Source organism: Cibotium barometz, chromosome 38 (genome assembly GCF_041138505.1).
Source record: "Cibotium barometz isolate CiBa-2024 chromosome 38, ASM4113850v1, whole genome shotgun sequence".
Classification (NCBI taxonomy): domain Eukaryota; kingdom Viridiplantae; phylum Streptophyta; class Polypodiopsida; order Cyatheales; family Cibotiaceae; genus Cibotium; species Cibotium barometz.
This window is the reverse complement of record NC_141083.1, coordinates 13801365-13824084: the sequence shown is the minus strand read 5'-3', so window position 1 is coordinate 13824084 and position 22720 is coordinate 13801365. Positions and strand designations below refer to the sequence as shown.

General features: G+C 45.7%; 1 protein-coding gene across 1 annotated transcript in view; it reads right to left on the bottom strand.

Annotated features, from left to right (window-relative positions):
• Positions 1 to 614: 614 nt before the first annotated feature.
• LOC147616374 (hydroxyproline O-arabinosyltransferase RDN2-like) overlaps positions 615 to 22720 on the bottom strand; it is a 41618-nt gene continuing 19512 nt past the window's right edge. Inside the window, exons 7-8 of the mRNA XM_086777441.1 lie at positions 1417 to 1530; positions 615 to 1339 (exon numbers count right to left, since the gene is read on the bottom strand). Of these exons, the coding sequence (XP_086633567.1) occupies positions 1274 to 1339; positions 1417 to 1530 (180 nt within the window). The 3' untranslated portion in view covers positions 615 to 1273. The remainder of the gene's footprint in view (positions 1340 to 1416; positions 1531 to 22720) is intronic.

Genomic DNA, 22720 nt, shown 5'->3' with positions numbered 1-22720 from the left:
TTGACGCATTAAGTATTAATTAAAAACAATTATCTTTAGTCAATAAAGAACAGATCTTTCAACTATTTTATAACATAGTTCATAAGAGAATTTATTAAGAAATTATTTACAAAACCGCAAAACATCCATTAGTACTTCGACCTCCATTTTACAAAGGATAAGTTGGTGCAATTATTTTATAATGATATGTGATCTTTCATTCATTTTATAATAGAATAATTTGATGAAAGATTTTATTGAAAAACATTTTATAGAAGCGCAGAAAGGAGTACAAAAAAGAAAGGTTAGCTAATAATAATTACATAAACGCTATGTCTAGAAATAGGTAAATATACACAACTAAAAATAAGACGAAAGGGGATTAGAACTAAGCATTGCGACAGCCGCTTGTTTAATTAGGCTGCGTTAGAAGTGTAGTGGTGAACTGATCAAACAGATTAACAAAATCTGAAGGTAGGCGAGATTAAAACTCTTATTAAGTATTGTTTGTATGCAGAGAGTATGGCTTATCTGAGCGACAGCATTGTCTTATGATGCAAAAGTTGGATTGATTTAGCCTTAATGAGGATCCAGCAACCAGCCACCATCAGGAAACAGGTACGCATCTTAAACTGTTTTTACGTAAAATTAATCATAATTAACACACTCAAACTAAGATAATACAGTGTCTCATTGCATACACATCATCACATTAATGACACAAGCTCATAGATTTCATGTTGGCCCTTGTGCTCAAATGCAGCTGTTTTAAGTTTGTTGAATCTCACACATGCATTTTGTTTCTCCTAGAAACATAGACCAATGGGGAAGTTTACGTGATTTCCCGAACTTAACAAAAACCCCAGGCACAATCTGAACTCCATGACAGGTCTATCCACAAAGCTTCAAATCATCAAACTCCCATCATCACAAGTGAAACATTTCCAAAATGCCATGTTTGATTCATGTCAAATATTAAACAGGATGGTTCAGGCCTTACTACCCAAAGAACTATCACCACCAAACATGCAAGGAACTGCATAACTGCCCTGGCTTCTCTCACCCAGGTGAGGGCTTCTGTTCTCTATAACCCTGTATAGTGTGTTGCTCCATGCTATCTTTCCTCCAAAATGTTGTAACACTCAATCTCGACTTTTTTTTTCCTTAAGATCCCATGACATAAACTCATTGATGAAGGTGTTCAGGTCAAAACTTACCCTGTTTGAGTATGTAAGAACCTGTGGAGTCAACTGCAAAAGTACTGAAAGTAGACCCCCGAGAAAATTTGACTCCTTTACTCCCCCTCTTTCCAATTTGGAATGTTTGCCGTTGCTTCATTTACCATCTTTACTAGTGTAACCTGGGATTTTTCAATGCAAGTGAGAGAATTTCCTGACTCAAGTACCACAAAAAATGTGCAGACAAAGGGGTGCATACCACACTCTCAGGTACTCCTGCAGGTGGTAGTGGCAAGTTCCTTGGAGGGGCACCAGACCCATAGCTCCTTTTGTCAAACCTCCATTCTCCTATTTTGCCATACGTCAGCGTGCCCTACGACAAGAAAACACAATCAAGGCCTTGGTTTATCCATTTGATGCAATAGACCCAAGCTCTAGTCATACTTTGATAGTATAAATATGTGTCAGACTTGGGAGAAGTCATCCACAATTCCACTGTCCCAAAGCCAAAGCCAAACATCAGGAAGCCAGCACTTTCTGGGTTTGCAAAATAATCGCGGATTCTGGGGGTTGCACTGTAGTTTCTCACCATCAAGAAGCAACAAAGCACCTCATTCCATGCGATTGAATGCTGATGCTCAAGGGCTGGTGAGACTGTTCATTTGAGAGAGGTTCCAAATTCAAGGCTGCCCAATGGATTATTGCAGAAAAGATTCCAACAAACTTTTCATTATTTTGGTCACATGCATCATGCACTGAGGTGCAATGTGACACATTGGGTAATCAACAGTGATATACTTATATAGAAATTTAGTATCTATTTTAGGAATATTTGTCATACGCTGTGAGCCCCAGTCCACAACACGTCAAAGATACGTCGGTTAGTCTCCCAACCTTAGGTGTCAGGGTCAAACCCTTAACCCACTTGGAGAACAAGCATTTAGGTCATCTGAGGTTAGGGCATGAGAAGTCAGTCCTTTAGTCCTTTAGGAACATACACAAAGTAGATAACAGCATACAAAGGTATTAAGGTTCTAGGCCAGCCCTGGAAGGGCCAGCCTATGAACCTTGGGCTTGTGGGCACCATAGACCACACCTCATAGGCATATAAGGCCTTTACGCTCCTGTCGGCAGCCTATCTAATGATAGGTAGCCAAGCGGGTGATGTAACAGCAGTCGGCCAGCAGCCAGGACTCACACAAGAAATAAGTGCCAGCATTTAATGCTTATCGTGGGCATTTGAAGCAGGCCGACAGCAGTTGCAGCCACCAACCAGCAGCCTACGAGGATATATAAGCAGCCCCTAGACCATTGCATAATCTATCTCATAAATCATTCTTTCAGCCCTAGAAACAGTGCAGATATGTGTGCCTAAAGACCTTGGTCTTTTGCATGCATAATTTGTTGGAGGTGGCAATTCTCGTAGCTACTGTCGGGTTATCACATGACTAGAAGTTGTGGTGGATTATCCCATATGCAAGAGCATGGGAAGTCGAAGAGCCATATATAGGGTGTGGTGGAACCTTGTCATAGATATCTCCTCCGGCCGGGTTTTTGGGGGGCAGCAACGGCTAGGAGATGGGAGCCCATCCACCGACGTTGCTCAGTGCCCTAGGGTGGTGTGCATGCTGCTGCTACATGACTTTGACATGGTATCAAAGCTCGGCCTGTGTGGTCCTAGGCGGTCCTAACCTCTATTTAATGAAGGTGCTCTAATTGAAGGAGGGTGTTGGAGGCATAGCTACTCTCAGGTTATCGCATGACTAGAAGTTGTGGTGGATTATCCCATATGCAAGAGCATGGGAAGTCGAAGAGCCATATATAGGGTGTGGTGAAACCTTTTCATAGATATCTCCTCCGCCCGGGATTTTTAATTTTTTATTTTTTATTTTTTTTTTTTGGTGGGGGGGGGGGGGGGGGGAGGGCAACGGCTAGGAGATGGGAGCCCAGCCACCGACGTTGCTCAGTGCCCTAGGGTGGTATACGTGCTACTGCTGCGAGACTTTGACATAATCATCAGCCAAGCACCTAATGCTTCAGTCCATAGGCAGCCCCGAAGTTTGCTTCAGCAATCAGCCGTCAATAGTGCATCTCCCTCAGCGGATCTAGGTGTGCATAACGTTATCCGAAGTGGCTTCAAAGTTGGCTTCAACGCGCTTGATGGTTCGGGAAACGTCCGGTCTATAACATCCTTGCGTTTGGCAATCTCCACCAATCAATTCTCAGTAAGTTCTCTGCATTGTAATAGTTCTCCAAAGTAATAAAGCAAATACTCCTTGCAAGTGGGGGCCCTTCAGTGGGTATATTGGGACCCAGTCTGGTGTGGTCTCTCTCTCTCTCTCTCTCTCTCTCTCTCTCTCTCTCTCTCAACACGTCTTGTGTTCGAATCTCAGTCCCATCAGATACATCATATTTGGTCTCTTGGGATTGTTCCTACGACGTTAAAAAAGGGCTTCTTCTTCTTCTTCTTCTTCTTCTTCTTCTTCTTCTTCTTCTCTCTCTCTCTCTCTCTCTTTCTCTCCTATGTATAAAAGATTAAAGTGGATTGCTTCACGCTCACTACATAAACGTATAAAGGAGGTCTTGCTGTGTGTTACACAATCTAGCCAATTGCATGCTACATTGGTATTAGAGCTTATGGTTGTGACCCAACTTGTGAAAAAATTCATGGATGGTAAAACTCAGGTCAAGAAAAACAACCCAACCGTCAAGAGAAGAAGAAAGAAGTTACCAAGAAGGCATCACTGCAGAAGAAAGTGTCCACGAAAACACTACTACAGAAGAAAGTGTCCCCGAAGACACAAGAAAAGAAGAAACACTTCCAGAAAGCGCAAATATACTCCTTCAAGAGCTAATGGAGCAAAACAAATTACTCGGGCTACAGCTATAGCTACAACAAGCAAAAGAAGCAAAAGAAAAAAAAGAACAACCTAAAGAGCAAACTAAGAAGCAGTTTACAGAGCAAGGTTCCCAAAATTTTCAGCACATGCTTCTTCTCATGGAGCAACAAAGAAGAAGGGAACTTGATGAGGCACGACACAGAGGAAGCCAAACGCACTAAATATTGATGCCAAGCAGAACACGCGGCGTTGGAATGCCAACATAAGCTAGATCGGGAAGCCATGAAACTCCAGCATCATCACTTCCTAGCAACCTTACAGGCCAGTCTTATGGTGGTACCTCTTCCCAAAATGGCACCTAGTCCTAGCACCTTGAGGCTCATCCGCTCCATCAACCACCGTCATACGAGCTCAATAAGTATGATGGTAAGTGTGATCATTTTGCAATTACACAGTTTATTCCATAGTCACAGGAAACGGCCGTTTTAGCCCCTAGAAACGCGTTTCTCCGTTTCAGGACTCCATCCGTTTCCATGGCCGTTTCTCATTTCCCAAGTGATGTTGCCCCAAGAAATGGCTGTTTCCACCCCTAAAAACTCATTTCCCCATTTCCATTCCTCAAACGTTTCCGCTCCCATTTCTCGTTTCTGGTGACTATGTTTTATTCACCAATTTGTTGCATATTTTCCTTTAGCTAAAGTTTTAGATCCACAAGACAAAGTCCATCTCGCAGCTCCAAACCTCACGGGAGAAGCCGTTATTTGGTGGCGGCATTGGTCAGGTCTTCATGCAGACCTGACCACAAGCACGACCCATTACATATGGGAGACTTTTGTGTCGGACCTCAAAGCAAGATTCCTTCCGCCCCTGTACATGACCAATTTGGAGGACAAGTTTTACAAACTCTCCCAGAATGGGTCACCCATATTCCAACAAGGTCATCACCATGGCACAACAACAAAAAAACGAGAAGCTGAAACAGTTTCTCAAGAAATTGGATACGAACATCATCTTTCCTATTCGCAATTTTGAGCCTCAATCTTATGACTGGGCTTTGACTCTTGCACAAAATGAAGAGATGATGGTGAACGGAGGTAAGCCTAAGCACGTCCAATCCAGTCCCAAACCCCAACAGTAGCAGTGGTAGTAGTCTTCATCCCAGTCGAGTAAGGGTACTCGAGAACAAAAAAGATAGTACGGACAATGTGTCTTAGAGCACCTCAGGCACCAAGAAAACCACAGAGGCTAAGCCTAAAAGGACGCCTGAGGAGAAGGCCAAGGAGGCCATTACTAGAGGTTATCTCCAACCAAAGGAGCAAAAGCGATACCAAATGGAGAATTGTTGTTTTTTCTACATCGAGTAGGCCATGGTAAGAAGGATTGCACTAAGTTGAAATGAGAAGGATTCCTTGAATGCTCCTATCCCCAGGATTGTGACGGGCTCAAGTACAAGCCTAGAGAGCTCTCAGAAAAAGAGCCGAGTGTGCATTGATTTATGTCCGCGCCCAACGATATGTTGTTCAACCAGCAACCTCCTTAGAAAAGAAGTTGGCAAGTCTCGTTCCAAGGTTCCAAGACATCATGTTGAGGGACGACCTTCCACCACAGCTTCCATCCTCTCATCTTGAGGATCATTCGCATTGAGTTGGTCCCCAAGATAGAGCCTCCCAGTAGGTTCGCCTGTTGCTTTTCTGAGGCGTTGGAGAACAAATCGGAATAACACTTATCTCAGTTACTCTGGACCGTTCATCCGCCCTATCATCCTCGCCGTTCGCTGCACCCATTTTATTCGTGCAAAAGAAAGACTCCACGTTTATGCATGGATTACAAGGCACTCAATAAGCTCACAATCAAGAATACGTTCCCAATGCCCAAGATAGAGTACATTCTGGAACATCTTAATGGTACTAAATATTTTTCAAAAATATAGACCTCAAGGGTGGCTATCACCAAGTCCGCTTTTCGGACCAAGTGTGGCCATTGTGAGTTCATGGTAATGCCATGTAATATGCGGAAGCTTCGGAGAAGGATCGGTACTTCAAAACTCAAAACTCAGCACTCTTTTCGCGACGGGATTAACGCACAAATTGAAAGACGATGTGCAGAAAATAGAGAGAGAAGGGGGAGATGGAGAGGACACAGTATTGGGTCCCAATTACCCTCTGTAGGGCCCCCACCACGGATGGTGTATTTGCTTTATTAGAATGATGTAAATCTGAAAACAAATACAAAAACTTGACCTTTTCTTGGCTGGAAAACCTGCCCTTGACCTTCAGTCCTTCACCCCTTTGCGTTAGCAACCTCTTGGCTGTCCTGGCCCTTGTTTGCTTGATGCACTTGGTGAATTATGAGATGACTTCAATGATTATTGGCTGGAGTATTTATACTCCCTCTATCATCCAATCGGCCAGCTTCATGAAGCCCCACGACTAGGTCCCTTTCAATAAAATGCTTTCACACTATATTAAATGCTGGCCATTCTGCGCGCATGCCTTCTGGGACAGCTCCTGGCTGCTGGGCACTCTGCGCAGAGGTGTGGGACTGCCCCCTACACCTGGCCGCCCTGCTGGGTAGGGGTATTAGCCCTGTCGGCTGCCTGTCCAGCAGCATTAAAGCTGGCCGACAGTCCTTCCAACCCATGCCATGGCTGGTGGGCACAGCTTGGGCCCTCCCAGCCCCTTGGGGGTGGTTCTACACCTCCCCCATGCCCACACTAAGAGTGCAAGTGCAAATCTTCGCACTGGGATAGCCCTATGGGCTGGCCCCATCTCTACATGCAAACCTACATGCCTACAGAGGTCTGGCATCCAGTTGCAAACCAGATACACAGAACATCTGACATCATTCCAGAGGGAGACTCACAGCGCGGACTGGCACTGCTTCATGTGCAGGACAGTGCACACCTGACCTTGGACTCATGTGCAGGACAATGCACACCTGACCTTGGACGACTGAGATGGATCCCTGGCTGACTCGTCCCGGACTGGGCTCACATAGGACCAGTTCACCATCCCAGGTCCTGCACCTTCTGTACAGAAATGTCTACGTGGCATCCAAGTGCGGGATGCACGTGACATCCCCTTCTGCTTAACTTGACGGAAGCTGCATAGCCTCCAAATAATCCGTCAATAATGCCGGATAGTCTTCGAAAAATTCTTTGTCGAGCCATACTGCTTCATGAGTTCCTCGGTCCTGAAACTTCGTGAGAAACTGTCGTAGTCTTCGGCCTGAGCCATGCTTGAAACGGTGCAGAAGGATCTGTTCTAGAACCATTACTTCTGCTTCATCAATGATGTTTGGTTCCGCTTCGTCTTTGACCTCTGAAGGGGGTGGACCTGCATATGGCTTTAACCAACTGACATGAAATACATCGTGCATAGTCCAACTCGGAGGTAGCTTTAACTGCATAGACACCTCATTAATCTTTTTCCGGATGGAAAATGGTCCGAAGCTCCTTAAAGACAACTTTGGACATCGCTTGCCCACCTGCTTCAATCTTTGCTTCATAATCCGAAGATACACCCAATCCCCTTCCGAAAACTTCATGTCCCTTCGGTCTTTATTGGCCTCTCGAGTGTAGGCCTCTTGCGCTTTAGCCAATCTGTCTTTAACGGACTCTAGGATCTCCTGGTAAGACTCCGTCACTCTGTTCGCCTCCGGTACTGAAGACGAAGTCCTGGTTAACAACGACTGGAAAGGCCTTCCAAACGCTGCCTCATATGGAGTCCTGCCAATAGCTGAAGAAAAAGAGTCATTCAAAACAGCTTGAACTAAAGGCAAAAACGATTCCCACTTACCTTGCTGATCGTGGACATAACACTTCAGCACATCAAAGGCCAACTGGTTGTATATCTCTGTCTGGCCATCTGTCTGTGGGTGGAATGCACTGGAAAAATTCAACTTAGTACCAAAATTATCAAACAATGCCCTCCAAAAATGACTGGTAAACTTGGCATCTCGGTCTGACACTATGGTCCTAGGAATCCCACCAATCGGGTACCAATGCCGAATGAATAGCTAGGCAACATCCTCGGCGGTCACATTGGCCCTGTAAGGAGTAAGCATAACAAGTTTGCTGAACATATCAACAATAGTTAAACACTGTGTATTACGCTTACTCGGACTGGGAGGCAGATTTGTGACAAAGTCCATCGAAATATCCTGGAAAGGACCCTCAAGAATTGGCAAAGGCTGTAACAACCCTATCTTCTTTCCACGAGGAGCTTTCACCTTTTGACAAATGTCACAGCGTTGTACACATGTAAACACATCACGCCTCATCTTTGGCCAATAGTATTGCCGTTCTAATTTCTCCAGAGTCGAATTCATGCCCCTATGACCACCTGTAATGGCGTCATGGGCATCATGGAGAAGAGCTGCCCGGAATGATTTCATGACACATAGTCGGCCTTTGTAGAAAAGCCAACCATCGCGTGTCAGAAAATGGCATGGTCCTGTGGCATCCAATGCATGTTCCCACTGTGTACCGAATTCCTTGGAATCCGCGTACGTGTGCTTCATGTCTTCTAGTCCTGTACCAACAAGGTCAAGTCTAGTGGTCTGAATCGCAGATACTTGTCCCTTCTTGCTCAAAGCATCGGCCACTGGATTGGCCTTTCCTGGAAGGTACTCAATCATACCACCGAACTGCTAGAATGTTTGACTCCAGCGGTGTTGTCGATCACTCCACTGTGCACTTGGCATCGTCTGAATCCAGCGCAATGCCTGATGGTCAGTGCGAACCTCAAAGTCACGGCCATACAGGAAATGTTTCCAATGTTTCAAGGCCTGTATAACTGCTAGGAGTTCACGATCGTAGACTGAGTAGTTCTTTTCGGCGGGCAGTAACTTACGAGACATGTAAGCTACCGGATGACCATTCTGTTGTAATACACCTCCAATTGCGATGTTACTCGCATCGGTGATCACTTGAAATGGTTCGTCCCACGAGGCAAGGGCTAAACAAGGCGCTTCTGATAAAGCCACCTTGAGGTTCTGGAATGCCTCCAACGCTCGTGGAGTCATTCAAATCTTTTGCCTTCTGGTTTTCACTCCCTTTAGCAGATCGGTGAGATCTACCGAGAGATCAAAAAACTTGTCAATGTGGGTGGAATATGCCTGGCATATACCCACAAATAATCTAATGTCATAGGCGGTCTGAGGTACTTCCCAGTTAACAATCTCGGCCACTTTAGCCGGATCAAGTCGAATGCCTTCAGCACTAATTATATATCCCAAGTAATGTACCTAGAACATATAAAATTCTGACTTCTTTTCATTGACATAGAGCTCGTTGCTTTCCAGCAACTTAAGGACATTCTCCACATCAATGTCATGCTGCTCAACTGTAGCTGAAAATATGAGTATGTCGTCCAGAAATATGAACACACACACTCCAATCAACTCCCGGAAAATACGCATCATCATGCGGTTAAATGTAGCTGGGGCGTTCGTCAATCCAAATGGCATAACCACAAATTCATAGTGGGCCCGTTCTGTACGGAAGGCTGTCTTGGAGATGTCCCCCTCTACAATCCGTACCTGGTGGTACCCACTCTTTAAATCTAGTTTGGAAAACACCTTAGCTCCATTCAGCCTCTCGAGAATATAGTCAATTCGAGGCATCGAGAATCTGCTCTTGATAGTCAGCTTGTTGAGTGCACGATAATCGACACACAACCGAGAAGACCCATCTTTCTTCTTGACAAACAAGATCGGTGCTGCAAAAGGCGACACGCTGGGACGGATGAAGCCAGCTTGCAACAATTCTTGGAGTTGGCGGTCCAACTCCGATTCCATTGCCTTAGAAAGGCGATACGGAAACTTGCTCGGGGGTTCCGAGCCTGGGAGGAGGTCAATCTTGTGATCCTCCGGTCTGGACGGGGGAAGCTGGGGAGGGAGACTGTCCCGAAGAAAAATCTTCTGGAACTTTTCATGGAGAACCGAGTACTTCTCGGAAGCACTGGCCACCGTCTGGGCTGTCTGGATGTAAATCATCGCACACTATGCGCCTTTCCTGACTGCTCGCTTAGCCTGCAAGTGGCTTATGAGCGGAAAGTTTGGAATACCTGGCTCACACTTAATGGTCACAGGGGTGTTTGACACATTCCGATCGATCTGGAACGTGTGCTTGTCCCACTTGACATCAGGAAGAAACTTGTGAAACCACTGGATACCCAAAATTATGTCTGCTCCTACAAGAGGGGCAACCATAAAGTCACGCACAAACTCTATGACCTGAATCACTAACTTAGCACCCAGAGCTTAATACTTGATGCTCGTTGTCATACCTGTGCTAAAACCCTCAACTTGTTTATCCACCGGAGTCAGCTCGAAACGGGCACGCCTAGCGGCCTGTTCCGTGATCACATCCTCCGTGCTGCCACTGTCAAACAAGACGACGACTCTCTGGCCACCTATGTAGCCAAAGGACTTGAGCAATTCATTGCGCTCATACTCCTGGTCATGGGCGCCCTTCTGCTTATCTTCGAGCTCCCGGCTAATAATTGCTCCAACTGAAGCACCGGAGGTTGAAGAACTAGGGGTAGCCGCTCGGGTCTGTGTGGGAGCTGTGCTCACCACGGAAGTTGTGGAGGCGGCGGCGGCCTTTGGAGGCTTCTTCGGACAATCCCAAGAAGTATGTCCTTTTGTGTGACAAAAGAAACATCTACCCTCCAACCCTAATTCTCCCCATCAACTGGTATCAGAGCTTAGTGATCCCTCCCTCTTCCCTCTCCTCCTTGATAGCAGGCACCGGCTCGCAGAAAAGTGTTGGTGGCCACAAGGCGTAACCCCACACAACTGCTCTCAGCTAGCAAGGAGTCAGGCGCAGCTAATCAAGCGTAGGCTACAAGGCGTGCAAAAACGCTGGCCATTGATAGGCGAGTGTGGTAGCTCTACACAGCGAAGGCAGCGCTGGCCCTTCAGCGTGGAGCGAAGAAGCGCTAGGCAAGTGAACACACGGCGAAGGCAGCATAGCGAACCACAAGGCTTTGAGCGTGGAGCGAACACAGGCGCAGGGAAGAGTCAACGTGCAGCCAGACGTCCAATTCAGGCGGACACGTAAGCCACTAGGCGTATATGCGAAGGCAGCAATCAGGCGTCGGCTGGCGCTAGGCGAAACATAAGCGAAGGCTTGTTAATCACTGGCGAGCTGCAGGCGTGTTAGTCACCGGCGCCCTTCATCGCTTCATCCCTTAGTAGCTGACCAACCCGAGGGTCATTCATAGCAGATGAAGGCATCAGCAACCCTTGTGATGCCGTCCTCGTCTACAGATCACCCCTCACAAGCAGACATGGTTGTCCAGCATCAGATTTCTGCAGAGTAGCACCAAATCATCACCCACTTTTCCTGCAACAACAAAACCCGCCTGCAAATCAGAGAAAAAAAAATCAGAAAATTACAAGGTATTTTCCTCAAATTTTTTTTGGGACTTGCAATTGAGCAGGTGCAATCATTAATTGAGCAGATACAGGCGCCGAATTGCTCAATTTTTGAGCAAAATTGGCAAAATTGGGTGACATTGGTCACAATCAGGATCAATTTGCAGGAAATTGGTCACAATCAGGATCAATTTGCAGGAAATTGAATGTTGAAATTTGGGGCTTTTGATGTAATTGTGCAATTAAGCACTCATACATGCTGTATGATGTGAAAAATCGCACATTTGGGCAAAATTGCAGCAAATTGCAGTGCAAATCAAGGGACTTTTGTGCCGATTGGGTTGATTTGCATGCAGGCGATCGCATTTGATGCTGTGGATAATGTGCTGATGCCTTACAAGCACTCAATGTGCCTGTTAAATCAAGGGGGTTTCATGTATTTGATGTATATGTGGCCAGGGGGAAGCATCGTGAACACTCTGGATGCCTTCATGTGCGTCAATGTACCATGTATGATCAGAAATTGATCTTAAATCAAAGGGCTTTTCAAGTTCGTATGCTTGCTGAGCTTGGCAAAGCAGCAGGCAAGACATTTATGCCTTGAATCCTCAAAAATCAGCTTGCAGTCAAGGGGCTTTTGCCCAATTTCTGTTCGGGACTGTTGTATGCAGTGTACAGGACTGTAAAAGTCTGATTTTCACTCATTTGGCACAGCTTTGTGCATGTTTTCGCATGGCTGTACACTGTTTTGAGTGACCAAAAGGTTCAATTTCAGCTGCTGTACTTGCCGGTCCAGGTTTGGTACATCATTGGTGAGCACTTAGTACTGCTATACAGTACTTTGGAAGGGCAATAGAGCACATTTAAGGTGCTGTCCAAAATCTGCAGCAACCAGATTTTGGTGATTTCATCACATAAAGTGGGAGAAAAGTTGCATTCTTGCTTCCGCAGTGGGAGATAAAGCTTGGGAGAACAACTGTGAGCACTTTGTGTGCTTTTGGTGCAGTGTTTGCACATTTTGCAGGGAGTCAGGCATTGACAGGTTGCATATTGCTATGGCAACCACAGGTGAGAGCTCTTCATTGCTTCACATCAAGAAGCTTAAAGGCTCGCATAATTATGATATTTGGCAAACCCAGTGCTACAATGTGTTGCTCCAGAAAAAGCAGCACAAGCCTATCAAAGAAAGGGGTGTAAAGCCCGCTTCTCTTACTGCTGAAGAGTGGGAAGATATGGATGAGCTGGCAAGATCTACTATCATGTTGTCTGTGTCAGACTCATTACTTTTCAGCATTCGTGAAGAGAAGACAGCTTGGGGAATGTGGCAGAGATTGCAGGACTTGTATGCCCAACAAAGTGCCTCAAGCAAAGTGTATTGGTTGAAGAAACTCATAGGTCTTCAGATGAAGGAAGGGGCGTCTATGACAGCCCATCTAAATGAGTTTAATGGTATTGTCAGCCAGGTCATTAATCAAAAGTTGGCAATGGACGATGAGTTCAAAGCCACTTTTTTGTTATGCACTTTGCCAGAGAGTTGGGACACATTCAAGACAGCCACTAGCAATTCGAATGCTATGCTGTCATATGCAGATGTTGAGGGTGCTCTTCTTCAAGAAGAGATGAACAGGAAAAACAACTCTGTTGGAAAGTCCAATGCAATGAATGCACGTGGGAGATCCCAGCAAAGGGGGAAAAGCCAAGAAAGGGGAAGGAGCAAGTCTCGCTCCAAAAAGGATTTGAAATGCCATTATTGTGGCAAAAAGGGACACATTAAAAAGCAATGCTACAAATGGAAAAATGATCAAAAAGAAAAGGGAAAAGGCAAAGACAAAGAGAAAGATGAAGCCAAAGATGTAAAGCCGAAGAGCAAAAGTGGAGTCAAGATTGAAGAAATCAATGTGTCACATGCAGGTGGCAGTGAGGATGAGGTCCTCTTTACGTCTTCACTTGATGCCCATTCACTTCTTACAGGTGGTCATGGTATGCACTCATGGATCATTGATTCAGGTGCCTCCTTTCATGTCACAGGTTGCAGAGACTTGTTTGTCAGGTATACTGCTGGCAATGAAGGAGTGGTTTATTTGGGTGATAACCATGCATGCAAGATTCTTGGCAGAGGTGATGTGAGGCTTGTGTTTTCAGATGGCTCACAGCTTATGCTCCATGATGTCAGGCATGTGCCTGAGATCAAGAAGAATCTGCTTTCTACTGGACAGCTTGATGATGCTGATTATGTTACCACATTTGGTAGTGGAAAGTGGAAAATTAGTAAGGGCTCACTGGTTGTTGCCAGAGGCTCTAAGGTGGACACTCTTTACTTTATGCATGCAGGTGTTTGTCACCATGCTAATGTAAATGCAACCGAGCTGCCGGAAATTTCTATGTGGCATAGCCGGTTGGGACACATGAGTGTCAAAGGAATGGAGCAATTGTCTCGTTTGGGTTACTTGCCTTCTCTAAAGTTTTTAAGTTTTCAGTTTTGTGAGCATTGTATATATGGTAGGCAACTACAGTGCCCCCACAAGAAAGCTCTTGGACAGAAAGATGCTCAGTTAGAGCTTGTGCATACAGATGTATGTGAGATGCCTCAGCTTTCTTTGGGAGGGGCAAAATACTTTGTGTCTTTTATAGATGATGCCACACGCAAGGTGTGGGTTTATCCTCTTCGTTTGAAGAGTGATACATTCTCAGTGTTTGAGAAGTTTGTTGCTCTTGTTGAGAATCAAACTGGCAAAACACTGAAGGCTTTGCGTTCCGACAATGGTGGAGAGTATATGTCCAAACAGTTTCAGGACTTTTGTGATGCTAAAGGCATCAAGAGGGAGCTCTCTACTCCTTATGATCCTCCACAAAACGGGACATCAGAAAGGATGAACAGGACCATACAGGAGAAGGTCCGTGCTATGTTGTCACATGCTGCGTTACCTCATGGTTTTTGGGCTGAAGCTGGTATGACAGCCGTTCACCTTATAAACAGGTCACCTAACACGAGGCTTGGTGGGAAAGTGCCAGAGGAAGTATGGACAGGGAAGCCTCCGTCATACAAGCACTTGAGAGTGTTTGGTTGCGTTGCGTACGTGCACATACGCAGGGAAATGCGCACCAAACTTGATCCTAAGTCTCACAAATGCATATTCCTAGGATATGGTGACAGAGGTGAAATGGGGTATAGACTTTGGGATCCCGTGAATAGAAAGATCATACGCAGCAATGATGTCATTTTTTATGAAACATGCATGTATAAGGAGCCTGCAAGGCAACAGGAGCCTAACAGAGTCATCTTTGATGATGATGGACATCATGGACAACAACAAAGGGCTGTAAATCAACCATTACAGCAGGAAAACCAGCCCTTAAATGGTGCTGAAAATGGTCCAAATGGACAGCCAGATATGGCAGAAGATATCCCTATGGATATACCACAGTTAGAGGAGATACCGGGCATGATTTTTCAGCCTTATGGCATGGAACAGGAGCCACCAATAGGTGATATGCAGGCTGGACAGCAACCTGCAAATGATGGTCATTGGGTACGGAGGTCCACTAGACCCTCCAAAGCCCCTGACAGGTTTGTTCCAGGGGTTGACTACTTGATGCTCACTGACTGTGGGGAGCCCTCGTGTTATAAGGAGGCTTTACAGAGGGCAGACAAAGCTCTTTGGGAGCGTGCCATGAAGTCAGAGATGGATTCTCTGCATAAAAATGGAACTTGGAAGTTAGTGCCTTTGCCTGCAGGCAAGAAAGTTTTGCCATGCAAGTGGGTATACAGGCTCAAAGTTGCACCAGATGCAAAGCCAAGATACAAAGCCAGGTTAGTGGCTAAGGGCTTCAAGCAGGAATATGGTGTGGACTTTGAGGAGATCTTCTCTCCAGTGGTCAAAATGACCACACTTAGAGCTGTGTTAGCTTTGGTTGCGCATGATGATCTGGACTTGATTCAGATGGATGTGAAGACTGCTTTTCTTCACGGTGATCTCCATGAGGAGATATATATGCAGCAGCCAGAGGGTTATGCAGTGAGTGGAAAGGAAAAGCTTGTATGCAAGCTGAAAAAGAGTCTTTATGGACTCAAACAGGCACCAAGAGAATGGTATCATAAATTTGATACATTCATGAAATCACAGAAATTCAGGAGAAGTGACATAGATCACTGCTTGTACACCAAGAAAGCTTTGGATGGCAGTCTATTGATCCTCATCTTGTATGTTGATGATATGTTGATTGCCGGGAAATCTCGTAAGGAGATGGATACCTTGAAGCAGAGGTTGCATCAAACCTTTGATATGAAGGATTTGGGTGATGCAAATCACATCTTGGGTATGCGGATACTTCGGGACAGAAATCAGCATGTGCTGTATTTGTCTCAGAAGGAATACATTGGCAAAGTCTTGCAGAGGTTCAATATGGACGGGGGGAAGAAGACTAGTACTCCTTTGCCTCCATATGTGAAACTCAGTGCTATGAACAGCCCACAGTCAGATAGAGACAGGGCTGATATGGCCAAGATTCCGTATGCTTCAGCTTGTGGCAGTCTCATGTATGCCATGGTTGCTACTAGGCCGGACATTGCATTTGCAGTGGGAGTGGTTTCTAGATACATGGCCAACCCTGGCAAGAAGCATTGGGAAGCAGTGAAAGGTGTCATGAGATACCTGAAGGGCACACAGGATTTGTGCATTTGCTTTGGCAAACAGGATGCATTAGTGCATGGTTACACGGATTCGGATTATGCCGGTCATCCAGATAACCGGAAGTCTACTACCGGTTATGTGTTTACATTCACAGGAGGTGCTGTGTCATGGATATCCAGGATGCAGAAGTGCACTGCCTTATCTACTACAGAGGCCGAGTATATTGCAGCCACAGAGGCTTGCAAGGAGGCATTATGGCTATCTCGGTTAGTGGTTGATTTGGGTTATACAGGGGATATTCCATTGTTGCATTGTGACAGTCAGAGTGCCATTCAGTTGGCAAAGAACCCTGTTTTTCATGCAAAGACGAAGCATGTGGATGTGAAGTATCACTTCATCAGAGAGGTGATAGAGAACAAGCAAATTCAGCTTGTTAAGATTCACACGGATGACAACCCGGCAGATCTGTTGACAAAGAGTTTGCCTCCGGAGCGGTTTGCTCATTGCAGACACTTGATGGGCATTGGATGAGGCCAGTTTCAGCCTTAATATGGCCTTGTATATTATCATGTACACGCTGATTTTTTCTTTTCCTTTACTTAAGGGCACTTTGCCTTTAAGTGGGAGGTTGTTGGGGTAAAGGCGTTATGCCCACCCTTATAGTGTGTACAAGCCCATAAGTTATAGTACATAGTACACTTAGTACTTTTAATGTACTAAGTGCACTATGTGTACTAGTGCAATATACATGTGTGATAGGGGAGTCACACACTCACTTGATGAGTTGACTTATCCCCACAACTCTCTCTCTCTCTCTCTCCCTTGTTTCTCTGTGTATGTCTCCCACATGACCTAACCCTAATTCTCCCCATCAACTGCCCCCTACACCTGGCCGCCCTGCTGGGTAGGGGTATTAGCCCTGTCGGCTGCCTGTCCAGCAGCATTAAAGCTGGCCGACAGCCCTTCCAGCCCATGCCATGGCTGGTGGGCACAGCTTGGGCCCTCCTAGCCCCTTGGGGGTGGTTCTACACCTCCCCCATGCCCACACTAAGAGTGCAAGTGCAAATCTTCGCACTGGGGTAGCCCTATGGGCTGGCCCCATCTCTACATGCAAACCTACATGCCTACAGAGGTCTGGCATCCAGTTGCAAACCAGATACACACAACATCTGACATCATTCCAGAGGGAGACTCACAGCGCGGACTGGCACTGCTTCATGTGCAGGACAGTGCACACCTGACCTTGGACTCATGTGCAGGACAATGCACACCTGACCTTGGACGACTGAGATGGATCCTTGGCTGACTCGTCCCGGACTGGGCTCACATGGGACCGGTTCACCATCCCAGGTCCTACACCTTCTGTACAAAAATGTCTACGTGGCATCCAAGTGCGGGATGCACGTGACATGCCATTTGGCCTCACCAATGCACTAGTGATGTTCAATAAATGATGTCTCAAGTATTTATTAAGCTAATTGGGAAGTGTGTATTCATCTTCTTGAATGATATACTCATCTTTTTTGCCACGGCAAAGTAGCATGAGCGGAATGTGGAGGAGGTATTGCAACGACAAGGTACAAGCTATATTGGATTGAAATGTACCTAAGACTAGTCATTTGTGGATCTTTGCCAGGCCTACAGCACCCACATGGACAAATTTTCTAACCTTGCAGCACCTCTTACAGATCTGCTCAAGAGCATGAAGACGCGTCGCTAGAAAGTATCCGTTAATTCGAGCAAAGCACTTGAGGCCTTCCATGCATTATAGAAAGTGGCCTCAGAAGCACCACCCCTCAAGCTAGCATCATGGGATGACCCATTCGAGGTTATCAATTTGACGCTAGCAACCTTGCCATTGGTGTTGTTTTACAGCAAGAAGGTAGACCGGTGGCTTATTACAGCCGCAAGTTGAATAAAGCCGAAAAGAACTACTTGGTTTATGACAAAGAGCTTTTAGGGGTGATCACCACTCTTAAGCATCGGAAACCTTTCCATTACAGGAGGAAATTCACAATAAAGACTGATCATCATGCACTTAAATGGTTGCAAACCATGCCTAGTGCCCAATGGTGTGACAAGCAAGCCAGGTGGAGTCATGTCACGTGCACCCTACACTGGGGTACATAGTGACACATTGGCATCATCATCAGTGCAACATTTGTACAGAAGTCGTACCTTTTTTGGAATATTTGTTGTACGTCGTGACCCCATTGTGAGTCCTCAGTCCAGGGACAATCACGCACGATCTACATAGGTCAATCTCCAAGCCATAGAGGACAGTCTGGAGTCAATCCTCTTAACCCACTTGGAGAACCCCATCAGATAATTGCATGTATCAGCCAGCCTTAGCTTAGGTCTTGCATTAAAAGCATTAGCAAGTATGTTGCACGCCTATGGGCCAGCCCATGGCTTCAGCAGTATTTAGCAGCATGTTTAAAGGCTGTTTACAGCCCTGGACAGAGTTTAGAGCCAGCCAACAACATAAGGAGCATGCTATGCTCTAGTCGGCCAGCATATGTAGCAACCCAGCATGTTGGGTTTGATTAAGCAGTCGGCCAGCAGCTATGGGCAAGAAAATGGAGCACAAGCATTGGCCGAAGGCTTCATGTGGCCCAGCAATATTGTGCGCCAGCATTTAATGATAATGTTAGCATTTTATTGTCCATATACACAGGCCGACCGGGATTAAACTGGCCGACCAGCAGCTTATATTCATATATAAGCAGTCGCTTGGCATTCAGCCAAAATCATTCATCATAACTCAAGTCATTAAGCAGAATTTAAGGCATCAAGTCAGCATACAGTTTTCCTTCCTCTCCAAGCAATCATTGAAGGTTCTCTTCAGCATTCAGCCAACATATGTGCAGTCCTACAGCTATCCTGGACTTGCATAAGTGGCCCACAAGAGTCTTTTCATATATAAGCAGTCGCTTAGCATTCAGCCAAAATCATTCATCATAACTCAAGTCATTAAGCAGAATTTAAGGCATCAAGTCAGCATACAGTTTTCCTTCCTCTCCAAGCAATCATTGAAGGTTCTCTTCAGCATTCAGCCAACATATGTGCAGTCCTACAGCTATCCTGGACTTGCATAAGTGGCCCACAAGAGTCTTCTTCAGTGCCCTTGGATTGGTGGATTCTCAGCTGGCGTACGGTCTTCCTCGTTCTTGGAATGGGCCGTCTTAGATCTTGTTCTAAAGAATTGTACATCAGTTCTCCAAAGAAGTAATATAAGCAAATACTCTTGCTTGCAGGGGGGGGGGGGGGAGAGCCCTTCAGTGGGTATTTGGGACCCAATACTGTGACGTTGACTCTCTCTTCTATTCTCTCTCTACTCAGTGAATGGATGCTAAAGATAGTGACCCAACTCAGCTACCTAAAGAAGTGAGACCATCCGGTGGCTACTAATACTGTGGTTCGGAAAACCACCCAAGCCTCCACCATGTCGGGAGAGACCTCTCATCAAGAAGCAAGCCAACAGGAAGTTATGGAGGTACAAAGCCTCCAAAGCGACACACCCAAAGAAAGTACGCTTCCGCCAAACATAGAAGAGCTCTTGAGAATAATGATGGAGCAAATAAATTCATTGAAGATGCAGCTTGTAGTAGCAGAAAAGGAGAAGCCCAAAGAAGGCCTCTTAGATCTGGCAAAAATGTTCTTCGGTTTGGAAGAAAAGACACGAAACAGAAGAAGCAAGAAGAAAAGGTGCTGAAGAAAAAAATTAAGAAGAACAAAGACGTGCGGAGGATAAGGAAGCCACGTGCAAGTATGAGGAAGACCAGCGCCATCGAGAAGAAGCCAACTGCGAGTTCCAGCAAAGACTCAACTGGGAGACTATGCAAATCCAACATCAACAAACGATGACACAAATTCTGGCATCCCTCCCCAAGATGGCTCCAAATCCTTCGTCCACCACCCCAACCACCATTGTCATTTGAACTGCACCAAACTTTAGTAAGTATGATGGTAAGTGCAATCATGCTGCTATTACTTAGTTTATTCATCAGTTTGAAGCACATTTTCCTTTAGCAAAAATCATAGATCCACAAGACAAAGTCCATGTGGCAACACCTCAACTCACTTGGGAAGCTGTTAGTTGGTGGCAACATTGGTCTCAGCTTCACACAAACCCCTTAACAAGCCAATTTCAATTTGATTGGGCTAATTTTGTAGCTGACCTCAAGGCCCATTTTCTTTCACTGCAGTATATGACCAATCTTGAGGACGAGTTTTACAAACTCACTCAAAGTGGTTCCCTTGTTTGACCTATTCCAACAAGGTCATTACCATGGCCTAACAATTTGGTATATCGGAAGAAGACAAGCTAAAACAGTTCATTAGAGTTTTGGACACAAACATTAGGTACCCAATTAGGAATATTGAGCCTCATACTTACACACGAGCACTGACCCTCGCTCAAAACAGGAACTGATGCTGAACGGAGGTAAGCCCAAGCAGGTATAGTCTAGTCTTAAGTGATAAAGTTACACAATGCGGAAGCAAAACATAGGAGAGAGGGAGAGCAAAGGAGAGGGAGAGACATAAAACAATGAACATCATGTTATGTAGCAAGAGGCTTTTACAAAGGCAATATAAGCCAGCAAATGGTGTAGAACATGTGTCTGTGAATAGATTAGATGGTTTAACAAGTGAATAGAGGAGGGCCCTTTATATAGTGATGCAAGGGAGTTGGCCGACTACCCACGACCAACTAAAAAGGAAGAAAAATATGATAAACCCATAAATAGGCATCCCCTAAAATACACTGAGATGCACAATTTCTAACACCCCCTCTGCAGCTCAGTGTGTGTATAGTCTGAAGAAGATAAGCTGATGAAGATGCAACCATGGACACTCCAGTATTGCAATACACCTCGAAAAGAGACCCGCCAACCTGTTTCCTCGAAACAAAACGCCACCACGAACAGCAAGGAACTTTGCTAGGCTCCGAATTCCCACACAAGCGTGCAGTGACCCCCAAGAATAAAATGATGAGCTGCTGGACACACCGCAGCCATAATCCCCAACAGTTGACTGTGAACACATCACGTCCCAAAAACCTCGAACAATGCACTTAGAACGCATCCAGTCCATAATCTCTGCTACACCAAGCAATAGATGTGGAACACATCCAGTCCATAGCTCCAAAGTGAACTTGTCTCGCTAGATATTTTTAATGCTTGGAACTCAACCTCATGGGTCCCATGCACCAGAAATGGAGCTACTAATAGTCCCCTCTCCCGCCCACAAGCCTCCTTTGGCAGGAAGCACACGGGGGAGAACTATGTGTATAACTACAGAAGCTGAACATCCAGGTTCTCCTTGGCTTTTGCAGCCTTGGGGAAACTAGAAGTATTAGAGTATTCCCCGTCTTTGAAAACTTGGTCCTGGCTTGGGCTGTAACCTTGGTCTTGCAATCCTTGGCCAAATGAACCTGCTTTCCAGAAGAGTAGCAGTAACACCGTCCTGTCTGCTGCACTATAGCAAGTGCCTGATCCTGTCCACTGGGTGGAACCTTACCTGCTCTTGAGAAACTAGGACAAATGCCTCCTCCAAGAGGGAACCCATATCCACGGCAATAGCAAACGTCTGTAAGCAAACCTTTGCGCCACTGATAATCTGAACACTCCACAACCAATCTCCAACACTTCTCCAACACAACAAGGTACGAGGAACAAACAGCACCCTCTCAAAACTGAGAGAGAAAAGGGCTGGACAATAGCAAACAGTCCACCAAAATTTGCCGGAAAACACCCACAAAGGAGGTAGATCCATCAAAGAAGAGGCAAGCTCAAGATGCAACAAGTCTGTAACACTCTACACGCGAAGAAAAGGACCACCAACTGCTGTCCAGGGCTCTACTCCAAACACCAACACCGTGAAAGCACAGGACTGACAACCCCCTCTTAAGCGAAGGAAAGTCTGCCAAGGCACCCACTTCCACAATAGCGACCATAGCATCCACATCCACACCTCCACCATCAGCCTCTAATGCCGTTCAGCTATTGCCCGCTTTGAATTCGGTGCCACCAGTGGTATTTGATGATAAGCAAGAGGGTGAGGCTTAGGGACATAAGAAGGCTCTCATTTGTGCCTATGGCATTGAGAGGGGACAGCAGTTCATTGTCCTTTTCGACATGGGCAGTTCTGAGGATGCCATCTCTCTACAATTAGCAAACCAAATGAGCTATATCTTGGTTTCTTATCATTTAGATGCGGACGGGTTTACACTTGGTCTATGTACACATATCTCTCAGAAAGCTCAACATTTGAGTTTCAAGTTCAGAAGGCAACATTCCAGCGGGATTTCTTTGTCTCCCCTCTTTTAGGGTGCAACATGATCCTCAGGATCCAGTGGTTCACACAATATGCACCCATTCCTAATTGGAGACAGGAGACTTTCGCTATTGTTGAAGATTTTCTTGAGCCCATCATGATTCGCAAGGATCGGAGCATTCCTAGAATACCACTCATTTCCCACATTCGAGCCATAAGAAAAGGAGCAAAGTGTGTGTCGATTTACGTCCACTCTGAGTCTAATGCAGTTCAAACAGCACCCACATTGGAGCAGAGGATGGCTGCTCTCCTGTCTCAATACAACAAATTATGTTGCGAGACGACCTCCCACCCAATAGACTTGAAAACCATCGAATAGAGTCGGTTCCTGGTTCAGCGCCTCCTAGCAAGTTCCCCTACCGCGTTTTTA